The sequence below is a fragment of the Lathamus discolor genome, chromosome 3 (genome assembly GCF_037157495.1).
Source record: "Lathamus discolor isolate bLatDis1 chromosome 3, bLatDis1.hap1, whole genome shotgun sequence".
In the NCBI taxonomy this organism is placed as follows: Eukaryota; Metazoa; Chordata; class Aves; order Psittaciformes; family Psittacidae; genus Lathamus; species Lathamus discolor.
Genome location: NC_088886.1, coordinates 40,108,081 through 40,135,082, shown reverse-complemented (window position 1 = coordinate 40,135,082; position 27,002 = coordinate 40,108,081). Strand labels below are relative to the sequence as shown.

General features: G+C 46.6%; 2 protein-coding genes across 2 annotated transcripts; both read right to left on the bottom strand.

The window, feature by feature from the left end:
• Positions 1–880: 880 nt before the first annotated feature.
• Positions 881–10,448, bottom strand: SIAH2 (siah E3 ubiquitin protein ligase 2). Its single transcript, XM_065674774.1, has 2 exons — positions 9,935–10,448; positions 881–2,335 (listed from the first exon to the last, which is right to left on the bottom strand). The coding sequence occupies exons 1-2, from the start codon at positions 10,310–10,312 to the stop codon at positions 1,778–1,780; spliced, it is 936 nt and encodes a 311-aa protein (XP_065530846.1). The 5' UTR covers positions 10,313–10,448; the 3' UTR covers positions 881–1,777.
• Positions 10,449–15,637: 5,189 nt separating this feature from the next.
• Positions 15,638–25,841, bottom strand: MINDY4B (MINDY family member 4B). The gene is made up of 12 exons (XM_065670383.1): positions 25,735–25,841; positions 25,421–25,448; positions 24,516–24,668; positions 23,578–23,697; positions 22,172–22,263; positions 21,317–21,482; positions 20,791–20,856; positions 20,205–20,275; positions 19,298–19,370; positions 17,992–18,144; positions 17,702–17,882; positions 15,638–16,101 (listed from the first exon to the last, which is right to left on the bottom strand). The coding sequence occupies exons 1-12, from the start codon at positions 25,839–25,841 to the stop codon at positions 15,959–15,961; spliced, it is 1,353 nt and encodes a 450-aa protein (XP_065526455.1). The 3' UTR covers positions 15,638–15,958.
• Between the last annotated feature and the right edge of the window lie 1,161 nt (positions 25,842–27,002).

The following is a 27,002-nucleotide window of genomic DNA, read 5'->3' as shown; positions in this document are numbered from 1 at the left end:
AACTCTTGCTTAACAAGTTCTGCTGAAAGCACAAGTGTTAATGCCTGTCAGAGACAAAGCTTGACTTGATCCTGCTTAAGCAGGAATAAATTAATTCACTCGGCTGATGCTCCTGTAGTTCTGCTGGCATGGTATAAATGAGATCAAATGTAGAATTTCTGTGTGAACTGGACACAAAGAGGTTAGAGTCATTCTTGGGAGGTCTTTTTCTGTGGTCACTTCCACATTCCCAAGGCCAGAACAACTGTTCCTTTGCTGATGCAGCCCTCGTTCTCTTCTGGCTTTTCTGGGAACTGCCACCAGGCACTGGATGATGTTTGCATATAGGATTGTCATAATTCCAAGGAGCTCTTCCCTGGCGGGATACAGTTAGGACTGTGTATTATAATTATTTACACAAAGCTTCATCTGCCACTCTACATGTAGTTTTCCACTACCATGAGGCTTCCTACCGCTAAATAACTCAGCGGGTGTATCACCTCCCAACTCGTTGCCTCTTCCAAGTGGCAGGAATCTTAATATTCAGCAAAGCCAATATGTGGAGCTAGTATTTTTCTTGAGCAATTCAGACAGAAGGCACTGGTTGCAGAGGGAGAGCTGCAGCAGATTCAGCTTTAGTGACAGACTATGATTTCAGTTTGCATGAGCCAGGCTGTCACCGTTACCCCTGGGACTTGGATCCAGACTCGGTTCTCCTGCTTGTACTGCACTGTGGCCCTCTCGGGCAGCAGAGCTGGGAGGCAAAACGGGGAGCTCACCTGAGTGACCTGGCTCTTCCTGGGGAAGCCCAGCAGATCCAACCAGGTGGAGTGCACAGAGTAACCGGGAAGCAACAGCTACCGTCACGCACACACGTGTTAGCACAGCATGCTATGCAGTGTAGTTTTTGCAAAATATTTATTACAAAATAAAAGTAAATATGGCAACAAAACTTAAATAGCAAATGACGCGACACTGGCCATAAAACTCTCACTATATTGTTAGTCTTTTACAATTATCAATAGTCAAGTATGTCTCCAAGGAAAGCTGCATGTGGACAGCTTATTACTATATTCTTGCCTCTAGCTGTTTTAGATGCATTGGATGTGTGCCTCCTGCTCTCAGCTGTACCTGGCTGTGAGTGGTTGTGCCATGTGCTGGGCTCACTCATTCCCCTAAAATGGACAGGAGCTGGCAGTTCCCACACTGTGAAACCTGCCCTGCTTTACCCCAGTCCCTCCTCCCCTTTTTTCTTTCAAAACCCCAGTACATGATCCAACACCCATCCCTTTTTAATAAGGTAGCAGGAAATAGAGTATCAACACTGAAGTACCTATTGTTCCCCTCTGAGTCACAACCTCTCTTGTGAGAGGTTGCTTGGATTTCTTTCCCACCTACTAAAAACAGTTATTAAAGCTCACCAGTAAGAGAGCAAGTCTGCTGAAAGGGTTTTTGGGTGTGCTCCAAACGGGAATGCAGTCCTTCAAGTCTCTTAAGCCACATGTCTAATGGAAGCACTCCTTAAATAAAATATAATTAAATTAAGAAAGGTGACTGCGTGTGGGGAATCTTCCTAAGGCACCCAAGAATTTAAAAAGACCTTTTCTCACTCATGTTACTCATAGGACACTCTCGTTGCTCTTCTCTCCAAAGTTAAAAATGTTGGCTAGTTAGGAACCTTAGCATACACAATGGCATAGTTTTTTTATAAAAAAAAAAAAGGAAGCGAAAGAAAACCCTTGGTGAATGTAAAGCACTATGTCCAGACAGCCTAGGTTTCACTAGCTATGCAAACACATCACGGACAACATGTAGAGATAGTCACGTTAATGCCGAGGTTCCCATTGTCAGCAAAAAGGTGTGCTATAGCTGTATCAAAAACTAGGCAGTCACTGTTCAGAATGGCTGCAGATACCCCGTCATGGATGGAGCGGGGCGTTGCCTCCCAAGTCAGCCGGCGGCGGTTGCCATTCAGCTCCAGTCTATAGGCAAAGTTCTCCGCTTGCTTACGGGTGCCAATGAGCAGCACGATGGCAAAGAACTGCTGGTGACCTTCGTACTTTTCTTGTTTCTCCAGCACCAGCATGAAATGGTGACCGAAGCACGACTGCATCATCACCCAGTCAACTGCTCCTGGAAGGTTAATGTCTGTGGCAAGAAAAACGATGTCTTCTCCCTGAAGGGTGGTAATGCTTTTGTGGGCATGCATGAGGTGGGACATCACGGCTTCCAGGGATCCCTGCCATTTACAGGAGGCACCAGGGCATGGGCAGGAGTAGGGACGATACTCACAGATGTCTTCGTGTTCTGGCTTTTCTGTGTGATGGAGTGTCAGAGAGCAGCCTGTTGTGGCATACTGGAAAAAGACCAAATACAAGCTGTCAGGAAAGGCACCAGCACTTGTGTTTGCTGCTCCCACCTGTCAACTGGAAACACTGGTACTCAACCAGAACTCTTGTTCTCTTTGCAAATTTTACATTAGATACTTCTATTTAGCCCTGGATTCAGAGCTGAGCTTTACTTATTTTTGTTTCCACTTAAAAACGAATTCTTCTTGTCTTTGTGTGGTTGGCTTTTTTTCTAATGCAAGCACTTAGATAAAATGGAGTGTAAGGCTGAGCTGTAGTTAGATTTGCTGTTGTAGTTAGATCTGATAGGTCCAGATCAGCTGAAGTGGTCCTGGTTTGGATTTTTCTTTTCTTTAAAAAGAACAAAGGATTCTAGTTTCAGCAAACAGCAACTAGAGTGAAGTATTTTTAATAGATGTACCTTATTACCATCACAGAGCAAAAACACTCCCATTAAATTCAAATGCAGATTCTCCACAGCTTTTTTTAAACACTGGAACAGTTTCAACACTGCAGTTGTGAGAAGTGGAAAGAGGATGACTTTTCTCTAAGCATAAAGCTAGCACGCAGATAAGTACCATCTAACTTCTTCTAATGTCATTGGGCAATTTAGAGGATTAATTTGCTTAACCAGCTGGGGTCGCTTTTCCTTTTTCTGCAATCAATTCAGTTGTCCACACTGACCACTCTGCTTTCTTGCTACTTTCACAGAGACATAAAGGTCTCTCCTATTCTCCCAGTCTGTAGGTATCAGTAGTGATACTGACACCACTGCTACCACTATCATGCAGGCTACAACACACATGCATGGCTGCTTACAGATGCTGTTGACACCTCCTTGAGGACAGATACAACCAAGGAATAAATTATTATTTCCGGGATAATATGTGTGCAGGAAGTTTCAGCTCTAAATGCCAAGATACAAATCCAGGCTGGCAACAGGGTGCTAGGAATACTGGGATAGAAACTCAACCTTCTTCTGAAGGAGTTTGGTTTATAAGCCATAAAGAGTTAACATTAGCCTTCACTTACTGTGTCTGCCCCTGCTGCTTAATCCTGTGCTAATGGCTTTATTGCAGGGCGCTGAGGTGGAACAAAGCATCCTCCTGCAAATGCCTGGTCTGCTGTGCCTGATGCCCTGCTGCATAATGCAGCCACCCAGGTATATGTATGCTTCCAGCCCCACTGGCTTGCTGGAATTTTCAGGGTTCATAGCCCTGTTTAACACTTCAGTCATACCAGGTGTTGGAGAGCTCCAAGTCTAACCTCATTAAGAAAAGCAGTAAGAATCTACAAGCTGCTGATTAAGTGAAACCTGATGTGTATGGGAAAGTGACCAGTGATGACTACAGAAGGGAGAGTGTAAAAACAAGATGAGCAAATAGTGGTAACTTTCCCTTCATTTTGAGAAGGACCTCCTTTTGTATGCTTCCTAACCCATTGCTGTGGGTTTCATCTGGTAAGGAGCCCTGCCAGTGGTGGAAGACCATGAAAAGCAAAAACTGACATGCTGTCTTGGTACTGCTTGGTAAAGGTCACTGATCTTCATTATACCCCTCAAAAGCCTCCTCCGTCTCTCCCTGTGTAGAGGTTATATGATACCTTTGAGCTACTTGGCCTGTGCACCTTTACCACCCCTACTGTGTCCTTGAGACTGGCAGCCAGGGTTGTGCACAATGCTAACAGTGCAGGCCTGCCACTAATGCCTGGGCTGGCATGACTGTTGTCTGCTTTTTTATTGCCCTTCTCATCATTTCTAGAATTCCAAGCTGCAAAGTATTATGTACTTGTTTTCACAGTTTAGTTTTAGTTCATGGTTTAGAACCATATTCTTTTTCTAAAAGGAAATTATCAGCTTGGAACTTGTCACTACATACAAGACCTAGCATGCCTTGTTTGTGCCACGTATGTCACTCTGCGTGTGCTGCTCTGAGCTTCACTTTGACAGGATAGCTTTCTGAGTGTCCTAAAGCATTTGGAAAACATCAGTTAAGCTTGCAAGTGCTCGGCAGAGGTAGGCGGGTATTTTCAACCCTGTAAATGAAGGCAGGCAAGAACACAGGATTAAAGTAACTTGTCTGAAGCCACATGGGAAATCAGTGGCAGAGCTAGGAACACACTGCCAAGTTCAAACCCCTCCTGCTCTAGCCAGCAGACTCTCCCTCTAGTACACAAGCAGCTTGAGATACAAGTAATTCTTCTGGAAAGAAGAGGTCTGCCTGCTCCTGTATGTGTGTTAGCAATGTTCAGGGACCCAGCTAGGACTGAGACCCTTTTGTGCTTTTCCCTCCTCCAGTGCTTCATAAAACATCTGTCCCTGCTTTTAAGATCCCTCCAGCCTCCCAAAGCATTCACTGCAGCTTGGGCACAGATGCTCAGGCTAGTCTAGCAGCAATCCTGCGGAGCTCTCCCAGGGATGCACGGTGAGGTCCTGCCCAGACAACAGTGAGCCTCCATGCTTCCCCCAGCCTCGTACAGGTGGAGAAACCGGCTCATGCCACAACAAGCTGCCTGGCAGAAACCACTTACAAACTCTGCTCTGCCAGCAGTGCTGAGTCTGCTGTTACTGCTCACCTGGGATAGGACCAGTGAATGTCCTGTTGTTTCATATAGAGAGTGTGAGCTCTCTGTGTATGTGCAGGCAACATGATGTAAGCAGACACCTGTGTGTAACGGATATCTGTTCAATTAAAACCAAGACAAACTGCACTTTTATCAACCTCCCTCCCCCTTTACTGGAGTCTACTATGTGTTGAAAATAGGAAGTGTGATCTTACTCAGGTTTAGTAGATCTGCTTAAAATCTTTAAAATGACATAGGTTTTTTTTAATTAAAGCTCTTAATAGGCCATAGAGGCAGCACACGACAGTATACAGGAGTAGTCTGGATACAATACATGAACATGCAATTTATGTTTGCAAGTTGTTTGCTTACATGGGAAACCTGTCATGCTTTCTCTTGAACTAATGGTGTAGCAGCAGTGGTCTAAGGATGTAAGGTGGTTCTGGCTACCTCCTACTACCTGTCTGAACAAAATTTTAAAAAGTGATTATTTAAGACTTGCTTATATACAGTCTTATTGTGCCTTCCACTTTCAAACACAGTGTTGGTCATGAGATGCAAAAAAAACTTTTCCACAAAGCAAAGTGTAAGAGCACAATATGATGAATTTACTGGATTCACTTTTCTTCAAAAGGATCGGAATCACCTGGAAGCTCAGAAACATGGCAGTATCTCCAGCTAGAGATGACTACGATTTTTGGAAGACTATCTTCAAGAGAAGTATCTCCCCCAGCTTCCAAGATGCAGAGCATCACCACCCCAAGGAAAGCTGGTAAGAATAGGATTTCAATCCCTGAAAAAGCCCAAGGTACTGAGATTTTTTAAAATGTATTCAACAACTAGAAAAGTAATTTCCTTTAAGTAAAACTTATTGTTAGGTTGAATTAATCACAACAGTGAGAATTCACTGGTATACTTATGAAGGAGGTTTGGGTTTTTTGGGGGTGGTGGTGGTATTTTTTTGTTTGTTTTGTTTTGTTTTGTTTGTTTTTAATATTTATTTCCCTATCACACACTGCTAAATGCATTCTATACAGCTGCCCAGCCAGGCTGCTCTCAGGGCGTAAAAAACACTGAATTTGCTATTGGATAGTCTTTCCTTAGTGCTGGGCTAGTTTTTGCCTCTGTATGTTGGAGGCAAGTTCTAGTTCCCTGAAACGCAAGCAGTAACTGCCTGCTGTTTCACACAGGGCAGATGAGGAGTGCTGGTCCCATGTCATGCCAAGATCTCTCAAGCAGTTTGTCAAGCCCCACCATAACAGTCTAGCAAAACATTGCAGGGCATGGATGTCAGCTTAATGCTCATGGTTACATGAGGACTGCAGTTCTGCTGGTAGACAATGGAGAACACTCATAACTCTTACTTGTTTCCTCATAGATTTTTGATGAAGTGGTTAACTTGAGAAACACCTCCCACCCCACACTGCTTGGTTAGCCAGGTCATGGTTCCAAGTTTAGCAGCTAATGATCACAGCATACCTCACACAACTGCTGTAAAAATGGATTCTGGTGTCTGTTCAAGCAACTCCCACTTCGTAAGATTTATTTTCTTTGTAGTTCATATAAGACAAACCCCACAAAGTTACAGAAGGATCTATGTCCAAATTAAGTCAGCTTCATCATTAGAAAGCAAATCTATATTATTTTCCACTTGAACTTATTTAAAAGATGAAAAAAACCCAATTCATTCCTTTTGGCACTCATTATTCGGAGTTTAAGTGTGTTTGATGTGCATTTTATCTTCCGCAGATTGCTCACAGCACTAACAGGCATTTTATATTTTCAGTAACTCTACTGTGACTTTAAGACATAAATCCTCCTATAGATATTTTTTTTCCAGAAGCCCTGTAAAGCACAGAGGTGCGATAACAATTCACAGTTGTCTCTAGAAGAGCAGGGACCTCTTCTGGACAGACCAGCTCCTCTATTCATTCTTTCACATTTTCTGAAGCCCTGATTTTCCCCCCGCCTCTCTTTCTGAAAGCTTACACTGGGTTCCTCTAATGTGGTGAAACCCCCAGGTGAGTCAGACCAGGGCCAGGCCCCAGTGAGCTGCTACGTGCTGCTGCAGAGCAGGTTGGTTCTTGCCAAAACCCCTTGTGCTGCTGCAGCACCTGATGGATGCCCACTGCTAAGGGACATGGTGGGTCACGTCCCTGCTGGCTGCCTGTGACCTACATAATACTGACTAAGAATTATAGCCCTGACAGCATGTCGCTGTTTCTGGGCTCAAAAAGTGAGAGTGAAAAGCATTAATGTGTGCTAATTTCACTTTGCAGCTCTTGGGAACAGTGAAAGCAGCAGAGCAGGAATTGCTCACAGCAGAAAAAAAGCCCATAAAAGAGAGGGTGTGTGAGGAAAGAGGAGGAGAGACTTATTTACACCTCTGTGAGGAGCTTCTGGATGCCCAGTGAGCAAGGGATGGAGAACTCGGAGTGGATGCTGGAACGCGGGGAGGATGCATGCTCCAGTGTGGGTTGTAGCACAGCCCAGTCCGGGATGCGGGGCTTCAGCAGCGTCATGTTTTTGGGGTCATGGTCTGAGGTAGGCAACTCACAGGCGCAGCTGTGACCACTGCAGCATGGCACGGGGGAACCTGGCATCCTGCAGGCAGTGCTGCCTGGCTGCCCCACACATGCAGCTGGGGCCAGGGACTGCTGCCACCCCTGCCTGCGCTGGCATCCCACTGGGCAGTAGCGAGGTGCAGCACACTGACCACTGCTGGGTCACTCTCCAGCTCTACCAGCTGTTAACTTGCTTACAGGCACTGTACCAGGAAACCAAACCAAGTCCCAAGCTTGGAGTCTACAGTCTCCTGCCTGTCGCAGCTTCCAACGTGCTGACCAACACAGCATAAAGCACGTGCCGCTCCTTGGATTATTGCAGAGACCACCAAAACACTACCAGGTCAGAGTCAAATCTCTCCCAGTCCATAACCAAGATGCTGATCCCCAGCACTTGGGGATAAGCTGGTCGGACTCCTGCCTAGGGGTTTGGCTGCTGGAAAAACTGGCATCCTGTAGGCAGCAGAGCTGTGGCTCAGACAGTGAAGGGTTGTGAGGAGTCTGGTCTATTTCATTTAAGACAAGCAGGGAATACCAGCCACCACAGATGAGACCGACCCACTGCACCTGTGAGCAGCAGAGAGGACCTGTGTCCCACCACCATGCTCCATCTGCTACTGCCGCCTCCCAGTTAAGGGTGAGCAGTGAAACAGCCTCACGCTGTCAAAAGCTCTGCAACTCACTGACAGCCATCACATCCTGTGACCCAGCGAGCCCTGGGTCAGATGGGACTCTTGCCGTGGACCACACTGTGCTGCAAGAACTGACACAGACAGTTTGCTCTGGAGGTGCCGTTACTCCCTGTGCATCCTTAATGATGCTCCTGCGGGCTGGCTGAGGACAGCTCCTCAAGGGACTGGCTTTTCCAGGTAAAGGTGGAGTAAGCCTGCTCACAGCTCTCACTGCACCCACTCTGGCCACACTGGCCCCACTGGCAGCCTGACCATAGCTCCTCACCTTGCCATGCACAGCTCTGTATGCTAAAACTTTGTTCTCATATTGTACATCAGCAACAGCTCCAGCAGTTCCTGTATCTGTCCCTCCATCGCTTCAGCTTATGTTTTTAAAGTGCTTTTGGTACTACAGAGGTACAAGCATCGAGAGGCTCCAAGAAGACATAAAAACGACCTGCTCAGCATTGCCTGCTTGTACACATCTGCTGTCCTGGTTAATGTCTATTAGGAAGGATGTGTATATTAGAGCAGTTCACTTAATTCTTTCAAAGTATAAACTCACTAAAGAGAAGAGACTTCAATGTCTAATACTTGGAATAGTATTAAACTATGCAACTCTGCAACAGAACAGACCTGAAAACAGAACAGACTTGAAAAAAAGACTAATTCAGGTATTGTTACTGACCCGACAGCTTACCCGCCCCTGTCCTTCCCAAGGAGGGCTGCAGGGAGCTAACAAGTGAGACACAAATAGTTTGTTACCTCCATAAACCACTTGTTAATGACTGAGCATCAGCATAGGTTAAAATAACTGTGGAGAGGGGAAAAAAAGGTTTAGCTTTTTTATCTACTCGTTGTGCCAAATACTAGGACAACATTTAGAGCAGGATTTTCAGTGAATGAGAAAGAAGCATTAGAAGTGTTGCTTTTAAAGGCTGGTGGCACTCCCATCATCTTGTTTCACTTTAGAAACCTGCACTTGTGAAACTGGGTAATGGAGACCAGCAAGCACCTCCCTTGCTGTTCGGTGTTTATGGTGGGGTAGAAATAAAGGAAAGAAGGGGATACAGACCACCCGAAAATTAAGGCTTTGCAGAGCTTTGCTGTTTGCAGTGGCTCCAGATGAGTCCCACATTCTGTTGCAGGAGACTCTCAGGGTATCTTTGGTATAGGCATTTTTGATATCATTGCCCTCTACAATCTGCCAAGCAAACCTTTATTGGATAAAGCTTAGAAAGCTCCTTAAAGTCTTCTCATGGGCTGCAATATTTCTCTATCATGCTAGCAACAAAGGTAAGACATAAACCCACCGGGAAACGCTCCATTGGTGTGCTCTCCCCTTCTCGGTCCCTTCAGCATACAAATCCGAGGCCACCGCAGACCCAAATGTGACGCCGTACCTACCGCAGCTCGTTTACAGCGTTTTGGAACGCAAGATTATTCACCCTGAAAGAATATCTCTCGGCCGTTCAAAAGAAAACCACTACGTTTCAAAGCCGTGTTTACACCGAAACTCCCAAACCGGTAAGCTTTTCCACTGGCAGTGGGGACTCAGTGTGACTGCGAGCAGCCAACTTTTCCGATGAGAAGCTTCTCTCCCTTCTTTTGACCATTGTGCCACCACCTTTTTTTTTTTTTTTCTTTATTTTTATGAGGGAAAAGGGTGTGTGGAGAAAGCTTGAAGACTGAGGGTAGGGAGGTGGGGATAGAGCGGGGCGAATGTCCTGCTTGGCCGACCAGACACCCCACATTCCAATCCCCTTGCCACCTTTCGCTCCCCCAAGATACCCCCCACTCCTCCTCTTACCTTGCAGGGGAAGAGCACGGCCGAGGCCACCTTCTCCATGGCAAGGTTCCGGATGCTCGGGGTGAGGGAGCCCCGGCAAGTGGGGCAGAGGCTCAGCTTCTGCCGGCATTGATTGCAGACCAGGTGCCCGGCCTGACACTGCAGGATGGGCGGCAGCACATAGTCGAAGCAGACCGGGCACTCGAAGAGCGAGGTCAGTTCGTGGTGCTGATGCGGAGGAGGAGGAGGCGGCGGGGGGGGAGGCGGTGGGGGAGGAGGGGGCGAGGAAGCCCCGCCGGGTCCCGGCAGGACGGCGGCGGGCACGGCGGGGGACGGGGTGTGCTGCTGCTTGCTGCAGGGCTTGCTAGCGCCGGGGCCGGCGGAAGACGGGCGGCTCATCGCGCCGCGCCACCGCCACCACCATCGGGCCGCCGGAGGGAGAGGGAGAGAAGGAGGAGGTGGCGCTGAGGCGAGCAGCGGCTGCGCGCGGCCTCCGCCCCGGTCCCGGCATGCTCCGGGCGGCGGGAGCACGGGGAGGGGCCGTTACCCTGGCAACGGAGCTGTCCGCGGTAACGGAGCCCCCCCGGTGTCGCCGCCCCACCGCCGGACCCCCCCGCGTAAAGCAAGAGCCGCTCCGTACCCAGCCTCCCCGCCGGAGGAGCGCGGCGGCCCCCGGGGCCGCACTCGGCTCCGTGTGCAGGGGTTGCGCTTGGACCCTGGTACGTGGGTCACTGGCCTCTGGGGGAAAGGTCTGGAGCACGAGGCCTATGAGGAGCGGCTGAGGAAGCTGAGCGTGTTGAGTGCGGAGAAGGCTCAGGGGGGATCTTACCTCTCTCTACAGCTAGCTGAAAGGAAGATGGAGAGAGGAGGTGGCTGATCTCTTCTCCCAAGTAACAAGGGATAGGACAGGAGGCAATGGCCTCAAGTTGTACCAAGGGAAGTTTTAGACTGGATATTAGGAACAGTTTCTTCACCAAAAGGGTAGCCGGGCGTTGGATCAGGCTTCCCAGGGAAGTGGTGGAATCGCCATCCATGGAAGTGTTCAAAAAGCATGTAGATGAGGCCTTTGGTGACATGGTTTAGTGGCAGACTTGGCAGTCCTGCGGTAACAGTGGGACTGGATGATCTTAAAGGTCTCTTCCAACCTAGTTTGATCATTCTAGGCGATTCTGTAATTCTTGTACATAGGTTGCGCTTGGCCTTTTGTATGTGGTTGCTCTTGGCTCATTGTACGTGGAACAACTTGACTCCTTGGGGTGTAAAGCTGTTGAGACACTTCGACGTAGGCACATGAGTGTGTCTTTTGAGATCAGACAATTAATGTTCATAGGCCTTGAGATTCAGGTCTCCATCCTGGAGTGCTGAGTCCTTTCCCCCCTACCCCAATCCCACTGCCTGGCATGAAAACAAGGCCAGAACAGTCATGTGGTCTTAGAGAAGACTTCTTACTTGGTTTGTGGATTTTTATGTATACTGTGGTATATGTAATGTATATATTATATATTAGTGGGGAAGGTATATATAATATATATTAATAAGGAAGAGAAAAAATTAGAGCCTTTTCACAAATAGACTGGAATAGTGGAGATGTTTATACAAATAAAATATACCTTTTTTCAGTGCTTTCAATAATACAGGGTAATTTAAAAATACATTATTTAAGCTATATATGTGTGTATATATATAAGTTATTTAAGCTATACATGTGTATCTATAATGTGTGTATATGTATTAAATCTATGTATATTTTTAATGTCAGAATGTGGACACCCCACTTTTTTTATTAGAAGCCCCAAAGACTCCTTTTCAACATATAATGTACTTTGGATACAGTGCATTTCTTCTGCTTGGGATAAATGGGAGTGTACCAGTCAGACTGAGCCAGTCAAGTAAGTTCCCAAAAGGTACTGTAGGCTTAAATTTTAAACTAACAATAACATGTGTGCCTTTAACATAGCAGAATAGACCAAACTATTCTAACTTACTAACACGTAGAGAGAAAGGAATGACAGGGCTGCAGGGGGAAGGAACACCATGGGACTGATAACAACTAAGGAGGCAGTAAATAAGACCAAAGACGGCTGACGGGGGAAGAAGCATTATGGGACTGATAACAACTAAGGCGACAGTAAATAGGACCAAGGATGCCAGCTTTCAAGATAGTAGCGGCACCCAACATGGGGCGAGACTGGAACAGAACAGAAGCAAGGACACACCAACTGCTAACTCAGCACAAGGGCCTTGCGAGTGTGCACAAGCACTGAGGTCATTCAGTAAACACAGTGAAGAAGACTGTTGGTGACCGCCAGAGACCCCCACTCAGCAAGAAAGCACACACATAATTAAAATGCAAATATTATAATTAGTTCCTGGATATGATGTAAATATCCATGGGTATGCTAAATATATAGGTGCTGCCGGCAAGAAACAGGTGTGCTCACCTTTACAAAACTGTTCGCGTGTGCACCCAGTGCTGCAATAAAGAATGCCTGCTTTCTAAAACTCCAAATTGAGTCTTAGAGAGTTTCTCCAAATGACTTTTATGGTAGCAGTACAAGGCTGGCACTGGCTTCCCCATGTACTGATCCTCACTTACAAAGGCACCAGCCTCTGGAGATAACCGTAACCTGGCTCCCTCCAATTCCATAGGCTACTATGTCTACACTATCGGAATAATTGCTTGCACTATAAAAGATGATCTGTAAACCAGTGTTAGAGAAATAAGGTTTGCTTGTCTTCTCTGCAGTTTCAGAGTTCTTCAGATCTCTGATAGGTGATTATCAGTACTAGATCCATGTAGGAGAGGGACCTAATGATGGATGTTTCCACCTCCCTTGAAGGTATGCTTCTGTGGAGGGGAGGACAATGGATGGGTGACGGGGAAGGAAGTGGCAGCACCCAGCCAAGACTTACAGATGCTGGCACATCCACGTGGGGAAGAGCTGACACCTTCGCTGCCTGCCATGAAAGTTAACAGAGAGTTTATCTCCAGAGGCAATGTGTGGGCTCAGAAGCCTTTTCCTTGGAGTAAAAATCTGCAGCTTGTTCGCGAGTTGCCAGAGGCTCTGATACTTGTTTCCACCTTGAGATTTACTCATAGGATCACAGAATCAGCTAGGTTGGAAAAGACCTTTAAGATCATCAAGTCCAACCATTAAGGGTGCCAAGACGTGGCATGAGTTTCATTTGCATGTGTCTGTATTTGTTGCTTACATTCCTTGCCCCCAAATATTCCTGTATTTCAGCGTATGAGAACACTCCCAAGTATTTGTGGGATGCATGTGGGGTTTCCAGACTAGGAGTGAAAATCTGTAGCTGTTGTCTCTGTCACGAGGACAGAGCTTTCTGTGGTGCTGGAACTGTGGGGGCTTTTCAGACAAGTTTGACTAATAGCCAGATCATACTGTTATTGCTTCTTATTTTTTAAAGCATGCATAAGCATGATGTTACCTTGCAGAAATGAGCAAAGGCTTAGTTCTCATTGAGGGAAATCAGCAGCTTAAATTTAGCCATGCACTGCAAGGTTATAAAAAGACATGAAGATGTGGGGGCAGAAGTATTAAAGCCTGAGGGAGGTGGTGGGGGTGTATGTTTCTGCAGTCTAGTGCAGCATGGTTTCTCTTCCTTTTTCTGTCTTTAGCAATCAGACAGGCATTTGCCAAACCTGGTCTTGTGAGCAGGACAGGAAACAGCATGGTGTGAGTGAGCAGTGGCCAGGGTGGGAGACAGGTGTCTGGGTGCAATGGCACGGCTGAGGGGATGGAGGACTCTGCCCCTGCCTGTGCTGGCAGCAAGTCACTGGTGCAGTCACAGCCAGGCAACAGGCTCACTTGAACTCAGCAGCCCTGGGGCCCCTCTCTGCAGCATGAGCTGAGAGCCAGTGCAAGCAGGGCCAGATGCACTGACTGTCCCCATGGTGTGTTGGGAGAACGAGGAAGGGCAGCGCTGCTGCCTTGCCATGGAAAACAGCTCTGGAAGGCTGGTCTTTTATCTCTGTAGTAACCTGTTTAGCTGTTATACAGCATATATAGCCTTGCAATATATGGCATTGTGCTGGGTGACCGAGCTTCATTAGCATTTACCACAGAGTTTCATTCATTCGTCATTAATTATTTGCATAAGTGCATGGTAGTATTCCCAAGTTAAAGTCAGTGCTGTCTTGCAGCGTCTCGTTGCAAGGCCCTTGCCTTACCACGGGCTCTTCTCCACCCTCTTTCTTGAGCAGAAATTAAAGAAGGTGGGCAATGACAGCTGCAGACCCCACATTATCTTGCTAGCCAGTAGGCTCTGTGCCCCAGCTGGGCTGAATCTCAGGCTGGTTGCGACCACTTCTTCCTTTCCTTTTTCTTTTAAACCAAACTTCTAGATCACTTGCTTGCAGAAAGGTTTATTGTTCTCAGTACAGTTGTCATTAGCAACACAGCTTTTGGTATGACTCATAGGTCTTTTTTAGGTGATGTCTGTAGAAAAGGAAGCAGAAAGGAATTAATGTGGGTGAGGAGTGATGTGCCCTGCCTGTGTGCACCAGGCCGCTGCAGGGTGCCAGGACTTGGCCACACTCAGAGTCAGTAAAATTGCTGAAACATAGAATTATGGTTAGGTTGGAAAGGACCTTTAAGATCATTGAATCCAACCATTAACATGGTAGTGCCAAGGCAACTAACCCATGTCCGTAAGCACCACATTTACCTGTCTTTTAAATCCTCCAAGGATGGTGACTCATCCACTTCCTTGGGCGGCCTGTTCCAGTGCTTGATAACCCTTTTGGTGAAGAAATTTTTCCAAGATCAAATCTAAACCTCCCCAGGCACAACCTGAGGCCATTTCCTCTTACCCTGTCACTTGTTACTTGGGAAAAGAGACTGACTGCCCTGTAGCTACAACCTCCTTTCAGGTAGTTGTAGAGAGCGATAAGGTCTCATCTGAGCCTCCTTTTCTCCAGACTGAACACCCCTAGTTCCCTCAGCCGCTCCTCATAAGACTTGTGCTCCAGACCCTTTACCAGCTTCACTGCCCTTTGGACATGCTCCAGCACCTCAATGTCTTACTTGTAGTGAGGGGCCTGGAACTGAACACAGCATTCAAGGTGTGGCCTCACCAGTGCCAAGTATGTGGGGATTATTACTTCCCTAGTCCTGCTGGCTATGCTATTTCTGATATAAGACAGAATGATCTTGGGTTTCTTGTCCACTTGGGCACACTGCTGGCTTTTGCTCAGCCACTGTTGACCAACACCCCCAGGTCCTTTTCTGCCAGGCAGTTTTCCAGACACTCTTCTCCAAGCCTGAAGCACTGCATGGGGTTCTTGTGACCCAGTTGCAGGACCTGGCACTTTGGCTTGTTGAATCTCAGTATCATCGGCCTTGGCCCATTGATCAAGCCTGTCCAGATCCCTCTGCAGAGCCTTCCTACCCTCAAGCAGTTCAACTCTTCTGCCCAGCTTGGTGTCATAAATTTACAGCAAGGAGCACCTCATAAGGCTCTTTTGTGTGGGTTCCCATGTATGAGCTCTGCTTCCTTGCTGGTGTGGGGGATGCAGGGTAGCTCCGTGAGCTAGCCTGGCCAGGGACCATGCTTGAGCTGTCACTGAAGCAGGAGAGAGACTGCTTGCAGAAGTCACAGCCGTGGAGAGCAGTGAGGAAACCTTACTCATTTCAAATAGCTAAATCAGTTGCACCCACTGGATTAAATAAATCAGATGCACACAGTATTCTCAATGCTCAATATCGATTTTACTTCCACCGCACTCTTAAGAGACACCTTGATTTCTTTAACATATCTGACATGGGAGGAAAGCAAATTGCCACCCTTTTTCCTTTTTCTGCCAGCTGTTGTGAGAAGCAGAAGAACCTGGAAAATGTGTGCAGCAAGGCAGTGTTGCTAGTAACTGTTCCTCGCCAGTGCAGGCTTTCACAGTGAATGCAATGCCTTGCCGAACAGGACATTTGCCCAAGGCACCACAGGTTGTTTCATTGGTGAAAGTTTTTCACCTCCAGACCACAGTGTTTGGTGGCTTTGGCAGCAAGTGGGAGATGCTGGGACTCCTCAGAAGAAGGGATCTGTCCCGTTCCAACTGACGGTCGCGCCTGCCCACTTGGTCCTGATTGCCATCTCTACGGACAGACGCCTCTTCCCTGGGCTGCTTGGGTCTTCACTTTGGTCCTCTTCCCAGTGATGCGAATGAGTATCTGAAAAGGAAACAGGTAAAAAGAATGTCTAAAAACTGCAACTGCTCTCAAAAGAAGTTTTAGGACAGGTTAAAAGCAGAGCTGGCTGGATTGCTGCAGGTGTGCTGCCTGCCCTTGCCCCAGGAGGCAGCTCAGGGCAGCACCGACACAGCCTTGCCAGGGGCTGCCTCCCATGCTTGTGAAATTCAGGCACTATAAATGCAGCTCACAACTCCTTGCAGGGTATATTTGCATATTGTTTTTCTGAACAGGTGCACACTTCCTTATCTGTGGCCACACTGTGTATCACGACCGTGATCTTGATTCACCCTTCTTTCCTGCACACTTAGGCTTTACTTTGATGTTTTTAAGTTTCTTACTTTAAATGCTGTAGTGAAAGGAGAGCGAGGAAAAGAGGCTGGACATTCAGAAAGTAAAGGTAAATGGTGCACAGTGGCATGGAGAAAGTTAGATCCTAAATACACAGACAGGTTCACAGCCCATTTGATAACACAAGGAGCAGTTCACTGCTCTGGGTATGAATTTAAAACTTGAGCGGGAACACGATAGCCATGGTGGCACCTGGCTGGTAGGCAGGAAAATATAAACTTAAGTCTCAGTTAGATACTGAGAACAGGCTGTTCACCCACCCTGCATGCCAGCACTGCTGCCTTAGGAATAGTTTTATTCAAAATTTTTATTAAATCATTGAATTAAATTAAATAAAATTTCCTTTTGCATTTAAACTTTGCCCTTACAGGAACATTCTCCTGGGATTTGTTCCATGGGATTGGAGAGTGTATGTGGGTTTTCCCACTCCTACTAGTTGTTCTGAGACACTTGGTCAGCTGGGCTTTCATATTGGACTGATGGGGGCATAATAATCACAGGAGGTGAAATGTTTTTAAACAGTATGTCCATATTGGATATTTAACACAGAAGCAACAGTTGCATCCTGTATCCTGAAAAACTGCTATTTCTCCAATAAAAACTTTTTGGCCACGTCTGTGAGTAAAGGTGAAAATGGTGAAGTCCTGAGTGGCCCCATGGTGGGACAAGAGTGCAGGCTGCGCCCTGGGGAGGGGAGCCTGGTGGCTGTCCCCTGCACACACCGTGGGTGGGATGGACTCTGCTCTCCTGGCAGCTCACCCAGTGCCTGCCCACCAGAGCCCTGCTCAGCCCCTGGCACTGGGGAACAGCATGACCTCAGCTTCACCCAGTGCTGAGCATCCACCATGCCCAGCTGTGGGCTGAGGAGGGGTGCCAGCCAACCAGAATTTACACAGGGACTTGGGAGTTATTAATTCTATAACAAAGACTTCTATAGCTCTTCCCAGCAATAGGCCACATGCTTGAGAGCATTACCCCTTCTGAAATGGTCGCAGTCCTTTCAAAGCCAGGTTTTTGCTTGTGTCTTTTTATACTGTTGTTTGGAACAGATTTCTCACATTCCATGAAAGGTTAATATAATATATACAGTTTATGTGTATGTATGTTAAATACGGAACATTGAATTGTATGTGTAAGTAGACCAACCTAGCTCTACACATACACAGTTCTATGCATGGTCTCTATGTGACATCCATACCTCATATCCTCCATGGTAAGCTCGGGTGCATACCTATAGTTAGGTGGGCTGTTTTTGTCTGCTCCAGCTGCCCATTGTAGAAGTACAGGTGGAAGACTCTCTCCCTTTTCCAGTCGGAGAGGATTTGGCTGTCAGTGCCAAAGAGAACGCTGTGCCTTCCAGTGATGCTGCACAGCCAGATGGGCAGACGGGGTATTCTCAGCCTGGGGCACACCTGGGGAGAGAGAGTAGAGCCTTGCATTGAACATGGCCTTTGTTCCCAAAACCTTGGTGTGTGGACATCAGGTATGGGCCTTCCAGCCACAGGCTGTGCCAGATCTCACCTGCCGCTCCACCTGTGCCCTGCTCCAGCGCAGGTAGCCCACCGGGCCCCGCTGCCGCCATGCCTCGATGCCCTCCCCTCTGGGGCCCAGCTCCTGGCTGCCATCAAGCTCATGTGGGCTTGCTCGTCCCGTTAGGAGGAGGCTGATCACGGCCTGCAAGGGAACAGCCTGTGTCATCCTGTGAGGCAGCAGAGCAAATGCCCTTCACAAAATGGTGGTGTGGCAGCTGCACCCTCCCTGAGGAGTGAACCGTTGAGCCACAATACTTCCTAATAAATATCTCTGCTTACTCTGGTCTCCAGTAAAATATAAAACCATATCTGCTAGTGCTTACAGATATCTGCTGGCTTTGGTCTGGCTCAGGTAGCCACAAAATCTGCTGATTTTGGTCATAACAGGGTTGTACAGCCGTCTGTTGTATAACTGGCCATTGCTAGACCCGCACTTTATGCAAAAGCAAAGAGCCCTCAGACCATATTTTTACCACAGATCAGATTCTACTGGGGTATAAATGGGACCCTGCTGCAGGGCAAGAGTTGAGTCGGTTCTCCTCAGAACCGTGTGTCTGCAGTCGAGGACCCTCCCTTTGGGTCAGGACACCGCCTGAGGCAACTCTTTGAGGTTGAAGCCCCTCATCTTGACTGCTGAGTGAAATGCGTTTTCGGGTTATTCCCTGCAAAACTTCACCTTAAATCATTCATGTAGTATTTGATTCCACTTTGCATCTAGAACCTGTAATTTACTAATGTTGGAACATTGAATTATTTTTTATTAGAATGAATTTCCTTTCAAGCTTGTAACCTACCTAAGTCAATTTTGTGGGCCTCTGTGATGGTGACTAATAGCATGCAAAACTTTGAAATCTTGCCTAAGTGATAGAAAGGATTATGTGTGTGTACATATATATATATATAAATATATATAAAATATACATATATACTCCTTTGGACATAAACTGTTGACCAAGTCTGGGACACCAAGTCAATAAGGTGTATCGTTGCTTTTCTCTTATAAGCGAAGTGTCTGACTATTCCAAAACAGGGAGCTGGTGTTGCGCTGCCAGCTCTGTCATGTTTCTCATGTGCAGAGGAATGCCAGGTCTCCTGTGGCTTTCTTATTGTCATTATCATCATCGTCATCATCCATTTTACAAATGGATGGTCATGATTAAAATTATAAATATATTTTTCTATTACCATACACTCCCCTTTATTCCCCCTTGGATTAACAAGCGAGATTTTTTTCCTGAATCAAATGTAGGAATAATAAAATAAAATAAAAAGTGGAGAAATGAGGCTAATCTTACCTGTGTACAGGTAACGTTTCCAAAACTGCATTTCAACAGAGGAGTTGCTGTGCAGTCTAAGTCTTCTTGGACCCTGTAACACCAAACACAAAGTGTTATGGTAGCACCTGGATCAGTGCCTGAGATGAGTGCTGTACCTCATTGTCTGATTAACAGAAAGAATGGGCTCCATCATTTCTCTGTGTTGTGGGCACAGCAGTGCTGTCCTGACACGGCAGCTCTATGTTCAGCCGGAGCTCTTGTGCTTCAGATCTCTTCCTCTTAAAATCCAAATCTAGTATCACATTCACACCCCTGCAGACAGAGCCAGGGTCTCCCTTGGTGTGATTTCTGCTGAATGGCCTCGGTTACAGCCCAGGCATAGCCTGAACACAACGATTTGAAGTAGTGGTGCAATTTTTTCACATTAATATGAATCATGTCTTACATTGGAATAAATATGTCTCTTTCTAAAGCATTAGATGTACCTTTCTAAAGCATTATTACCCAAATCTAATTGTGCTGGGTTTAGAAAGACCCTATCAGTCACCTCTGCCAGCACAGTCACACTGGCAGATTTTTTTCCTGTTTAAATGAACTTGTTGTGATTTTCCTGTGTAAGTGTAATTGACTGTGATGATGATGGTTTCTGTCAGTGAGATAACTCCTGGGTTTACACAGAGCATTAGTTTTGCTGTGTTTGCAAAAGGTTTATCTCCTCTCTGCTGCCCTCCTGGATGTGCAGATACTCAGTATCTGAGTATATACAGTATATACAGTATCTGCATCTGCAAACCACAGCCACCAGGGTCTGCATCTGTCCCTGCTTCTTCACATTTGACTGAGAATGGACATTGAAGTAAAACAAGGAAAAGACATCAGAAGATGTAACTAAATTAGAGGAAAATGTGTAAAAAAATAAATATACCTTTCAAGTGTCCTTGAGAAAAGTAAACTGTATAAAAAAAGGATCACTCCATGACTTCGTTCGTCTTTGAACTGGAAAAAGAAACAAGTAATCACAGGGGGTGAATTACAGGTATGTGATGTTTAATTGAAACAATTCATCTGCTTCAATACAACCTGAGGTGAGTGTGTTGAGCTAACTGAATAAAATGTTACTCCAGAAAGATTTTATAACTAATTTTGATGAATAGGATCAGGCTAAAGAAAGACAAAAATTCCAGTTAGTGGCTTAACTGGTCTTGTACACTTTTTCCTCAGATTTTTGCTAAAAAAACCCAGTATTTGCAAGAAACCATGTTTTATATTTAAGTAATGTACAAAATGTCCCTGTTTGCCTAGTGTTTGTGGACTGGAAATTGGTGGCTAAAGTGTGGGGATTTTAGTGGGAGCAGGATCATTTCCCATGGGAAAGGCTAGAAATGATTTATGGACTAACTGCCTGAAGGCAGCGCTATTGATATCCATAAGGTCTGCTTTTGAATGGGAAATAAAATGTACACAAGCAACAGAATAAGTCCGAATAAAGCTAATATCCAGCCCATACTTACACAGTTTATATGGCCAAGGATAAACTCCTGAGCTGCTGCTTTCTCAGAGAACTCAAACAGATGGATCTGTTGGGCAGGAAAGTAGGTGAAGATGTTGTAAAGGAAGCATTAATTATATCAAACAGCTGAGCTTTTTAAGCCAGTGTTTCCTTTAGACAAATGAAAGAATGCTAAAGGATTCTACTCTGCTGCCTCCTAAACCGAGGAGTTCAGCTCTATACAAAGAGTTAGAGCAGCTTTACATTAACTGTTTTCCCCTTTTTGTGGGAGAAGACAGTTCAGCCTTTGATGAAAGGGAACGGCAGCCCCTCTGCTCATCTAAAGCCTCTACAAGGAAGCAGAGGTGTCTCACAGGCTGCAACTGGGACATGGGTCCGAAGTGTTCACAGTCTGTGGCACACCATAACTTAGGGAACAGGTTTATGAGATTTTGTGTTTCTTGATCTAAAAATTTCAGAAGAATTTAATTAAAATTAAAAATTTCTTTAAAGAAAATCCTGTTTGCAGAAGGCATTTTCATACTCACTCTTTCTGTGAAGTTGTCGGCTTTATAGTCGCTACTGGGCACCACATGGATGGCTGCGGTGAAGAGGCAGATCACGGCTCTCGCATCTCCTCCTGCTGCCCACAGGGTGTCTGCCAGGGCAGCTGCCAGTGCCTCCCCTTGCTCCTGCCGGCTTACCCTGCACAGCCTGCAGTGCAGGAGGTACAGGCATGGAGCAGAGAAGATGGGTCCAGGGGTCTGTGCCAAGGGTCCATCCTCAGGGATTTTGACAAACCCCCCAGTCCTGGGGTTGACCTTGAGTGTGAATAGGGCCCTTCCCAGCAGGGGCTCGATCAAACCCCAGAGGCCCTGCCCTGCCTATCTGGTGTCCGTGAGGACTGTGCAGCCACAAGTGCCCATTGTCCTTGAAATTTCCACTTCTCGCTTGGTGCTGTCGCTGCTGCTTGTAAGGATATGTTTCCCATGTGCTGGGAGCAACATGTGTGCCACGGCGGTTTCATCCTGGCTCTGGGGGTCCCATGCGGGTTTCCCAGCACCAAGAGCTGAGCTTTGCCTTCCCTCCCAATGCTGCCCGTTGTGTGGGGCTGCTGTGCAGCACTAATGTTATCCATGCGCTGCCATAGGCTGTGACTGTGGTGCCAGGGAGTGGGACAAGGGAGCAAGCACCATTGTTACAAAAACAAATGTGTTTCGGGGAAAAAGCCTTGCCTGGAGTCAGATGAGGCTTTTCTCCTGGGTGCAAATCCCCACCTGTAGCTCCAAACCTGAACATGGGTCTAGTTCAGTTAAACCTAGGGGCTGGTGCTAGTCTGTCTCAGTTCAAATAATGCAAGAAAATAGTTTCCGTATGTCCCAGGGGAAGGCTCAGCTTCTTACCTTTCCAGGTGAGTGTATTCTGTGGTTCTTATAAAGAGCAGGTATTTGATGATGTATGCTTGTACAGCCATCAGAATGGCTCTTGCTCCCCCCTAGAAACAAAAAGATGACACTCCCTAGTGCTGAGGGGCCTGAACTAGCTCCTGCTGTGTCCATCTGGAAATCACTGCAACCCCTGGTCAGTGTGAGCCATTCCAATACCAATGTTAGGAGGGTAATTTTTCTTTTCTGCATGGGAATTCAGAAGTGCTACTGACAGCTCCTGAGATAAATAGAAGAGCAAACTGAAAAAGATCTTATGTGCCTAAACCCAAGAAGCCTTTACACAAGAAAAAACTCCAGGGTGGCCCTGGCCATGTGCCTATGGGGAGGGCAGGTCCTAGGCAGGGGTCCTTCCCTTGCAGCACTGCAGCCGCAGGGAAGGGCTCTCAGCCCCACGTACCATGTGTGCCTAGAAGCACCATGGCTTGTTTTCTCTCTCCTCCAGCCTCTCAGCAAAGGGAGCAGGGTCGCAAGGCAGCATGGGGCTGACATGAGGCCATGCATGAGGGTGGCCATTGCCTGTTCCCCATTGTGCTGGTGCCTCATGTCAGGGCTGCCATCCTCTCTGCAGTCACAGAGCCTCTGAACTCAGTTTCACCTGCATTTGTAAAGAGCATGTTAACTTCCTGGTGGATTAAAGGTGTTTGCAATTTTAAGTGTGCATCTTAGTCTTCTGCTTTTTGGGGGGCAGTATTATGATGGTAAATAAGGAAGAAGAAAACCTCCCTCTTGAAAATGTAGGTAAATTCACCTGTTTGATTTCCAGGTGGGATAGAAAGAAGTAGGTAACTCTACCCCAAAAGAAACAGGCAGATACTGCTTATTTGTCCCTACCTACAACAACCCACTGCTTCTCTATTGAGCCTTCACCTTGGAAGCATTTAATACTATGATATTTAAAGTTTGTGTATGCATTGTGCTGCTGAATCAGAACAGTACATCCCACTCCCAGACACGCTTCAATTGCCACTGCAAGGGCAGCTGGAGGCTTGCTCAGGATGGCTGTGGACCATGGTTGTGGTTGGAAGCCCCCACAGTCTGCCAGTGGAGAAAGCTCAGTGGGCAGACATGCAGAGTGTAAGGTGCAGGCGTGCAGAGCACAGGGTGCAGATGTGGAGAGTGTGCAGTTGCAGGCATGCAAAGTGCAGGGTGTGGGCATGCAGAGCCTGAGGTATGCAGGTGTGCAGAGCACAGGGTGCAGGTGTGCAGAGCATGGGGTGCAAGTGTGGAGTGCAGATGTGGAGGGTGCAGGCTTGCAGGGACCAGGCATGGACACTGCTGAGACACCCAGCACTGACTGCCAGCTCCTGTTAGTGGCTGAGACACTGGGGAGATGATGCAGGTTGCTGTGCTGAAATATTTACCTTTTCTGTCTCCAAAGCATAGGCCAGGTCGGAGTATGGCTCACGAAACCTGAAACATGCTTTTGTCCATTCACAGCTGAAGAGCTGGAACACGTTTCCAAATAACAGCTTCCGCAGCTCCTGTTGAAGAGGAGAAAGACAGGCTGGGTTCAGCCCCCTTCACATCCTGGCGTTGTCAGCACCAGAGGGGCCTTGAGATACAAGGCCAGCACATACGCTCACAGCCAGAGCAGTGTAAAGTTGTCTATCGAGAATCAGGCCCCACAAAGCAAAGGTGATGTTTGTGCTTAATGTAGTCATTTACTTCTCTCAGCATTTCGAACAATCCTGGGAAGTACAATTGCAGCATGTAAATAATTTACATTTGGATACACTACACCTTCTGGGGGAAGATCCGGACTCTTGAGTTTCTCATTGAGTTTGTGCTCAAATGCCAAGGACTGGTTTGGTGGGGGGTGTCACAGGCAGTGAGGTCAGCACCAGAGCCCATTCTGCTGTCACCTGCAGAAAACTCCCGAGCTCCCGGCCAAGGCTTTTCATATGGGTAGGGTCAGCAGGCATTCATTAGTGCTCTAAAACCCAGGTATTTGGGTGAGAGTGGAAATTTCTCACTGATCTCCTGAATTCCTGCCTCCCATTCTGAAGGCCATTCGATAAGAAAGCACCAAAGAGCAGGAAAACACTACACTTTGTCATTTGACCTATTATCTAATGAGAATTATAGTGTATCTGTTTGAAGGTTGTATTGCAACCATGTTCTCTCAAAGTTTCATAAATAAGTCATTACAATTACATACTTCTGTTACAGCTAACAGAAGGCTGCAGCCTTCAGCCCAGCAGCATGCTGAGCCTCCCTCAATGCCAGATAAGGTTCCTGAGTCTCTTTGGTTTAATGAGATTAAATTACAGCTCATGCATAACTCAGCAGGCCTGCTCACCATTGCCATTTCCAAGGAGATGGGCTGGCCGCCTGTGTCTGGGGAGATCAGTAGGGGCTCAGGGATGGCAGAACGGGGCAGAGGCACTGGCGGCTGCAGGCCTGAGGGCTCTCTGGCTCCAGGTACTCCATTGCCAGTGCTGCCATCACCTTGCTGGACAGAGAGAGGAGCAGACAGGGAGTCATGCCACAGCTGCTGCCTCAGTGCCCTGAAAGTTACCCCCTTCAGTACTCCCAGTGGGATTGGCTGGCGGAGGGGCAGGGAAGGGGAGTATGTGCTGCTAGGGAGCACCAGTATGTTTGACCTTATCCTGGTTTCAATTGGGATAGAATTAATTTTTTTCCTAGTAGCTGGTACGGTGCTGTGTTTCAGCTTCAGTCTGAGAACAATGCTAATTATTAGTGATACTGAGCTGCCAGATGTGGTTAAACCAAGACAGACGGCCAGCTTTTTGCAAACATTACAAATAGATCCCTACAAGCCAATGATTTGAGTACACAGTAATGTTGTGTTTGTCTGAATTACAGCGAATAAACTTCAGTGCTTTCCAACCCAAAGACACAGCAGGTTCTCCAAATATTTCTATTTCAGGAATTTCCGAATATTACCCTTTTTTCCTGTGTTCCATAACTGACCATGAAAACTGTTACTTTTAGATAGAAAGGTTAATTTATGTTGGGCTACTCTGACACTTTGATTTAGATCAGGAAGGCAAGACATTCCTTTAAAATACCTGCAGAAAATGCCTGTTTCTTAAAGGAGGAGCATAAGAAATAAATATCCATAAAGACTGACTGCTGTGCTGCATATATAGATGTGCAATTTCCTCCCTATGCTAATCTGGTGGAACAGTCACAAAACCCACTAGACAAATACAAGGTGTTAACTTTCAGAGAAGCAGTTACCTGATGAGTTGAATTGCTGATTTCCAAACTGAAAAGGGAAAATAAAATACAAATTAAGAAAAAAAAACCAAACCAAAAACCAAACCCCAAAGCCAACAACAGAGGCATTGCTAGCATGTGAAGAAACAGGAGACCAGCTAGAAAAGAAACCACAAAGAAAGGAAGAGAAGAGGCTGTAGTACTTGCATTCCTGAGTACATTAAGACCTTTTTTCCACGGTCATGTAAGAGTTGCAATAAAACATAATCTAAAATATGATATTAAGAAAACACCTGGAATTAAAACACGATGATGAAGCAGAATATAAATCTTACCTATGGAAACTGAAAACATTTCTCCATTTGTTTAGATCTGAAATTTTGCTGGTGATCTCCTGAAGCTCTGTCTGTAGCACAGTGTGCTCAGCTTCCCGGTCACCCATCGTGCTCGGGGTGATGCGAAGGGATGTGGGCACTGGGGCTGCTCAGGGAGCAGCTCCTCGTCAGGCACCCGAATCCCCTCTGCCAGCTTCCACTGCCACAACACAATTAAACTTTCATGAAAGCCTGTCACAGTCTGTGTTTTTCTGCTCGCTGTGTAAGCAGTGTCAATGTTTAATGCAGACCGAAAGCTGTCTGAAGCTGACCACAGGGATGTGTCTGCTCTGCAAGGTCTTGGTGCGGGAGCAGGGAGGGATTTTCCAGCTGCAGGGTTGCATCTCCCCCTGTGCGGGCTGATCAGCAGCAGGATGGGGTCTGCGTTGTGAGGGCTGGGTGGGAAGTGTGTAGCTCAAGGAAAAAAAAATCCGACTCAGAAGGTGTCTGTAAAGTTGAGCAAATTCACTGGAGAGACAAGGCAGGGCAAAATCTATGCACTGATGTTCCTTTGACTTCTCTTGCTTCCTGTAGCAAGACTGGCATTCAGGGGTATGGGTCAGGCCCAGTTTCCTGCTGCCAGGGTCATGGAAATCTCATGGTTTGTTCTCTTTCAGTCTGGGAGAAGGCACCGACTGGGGGTCTCTGAGTTTCAGTGTTTGGTGTTCACCCCTACATCAGCACAGTGGGCTAGTAGTCTAAGCCTGCTACACACCCGTGTATGCATACAACCATATATATTATATATGTTTATATTTATATGTATGCACACTGCATGCGGGCACACATACAGATGTATGTGCATGTTAACTTTTTATTGGGATATGAAAATATCTGTTTTTTCAAGAATCTTCAAAATATATTTAGATATTTTTCCCTTTGCTATAAATTTATTTATTTATTTATTTATTTAATCATGAACTGGGGTAGTAGAAATTAAACAGGGTAAAACTTCTTCAGCTGATGCTCATGGATTACAAGTGAGCCACAGGGCACATGCTGGTGCTCACCCAGAAGCACAAGCTGAGCAGGTCATAGGCATCCCAAATGTTACTTTCAGCTGGTTAAACACACAAATATTGCCTCAGCTTTATTTTGCCAGTAAGAAGTTGCCTTTCAAAATGGATATGGATAAATATAACCGCTGGCCTCAGGTTTGTGAGTGGGGTGGGACATGGGGGGAGCAGTGGAGCCGGGCTCTTTGGGAAAAGTGATCTCCTGTGTAAACT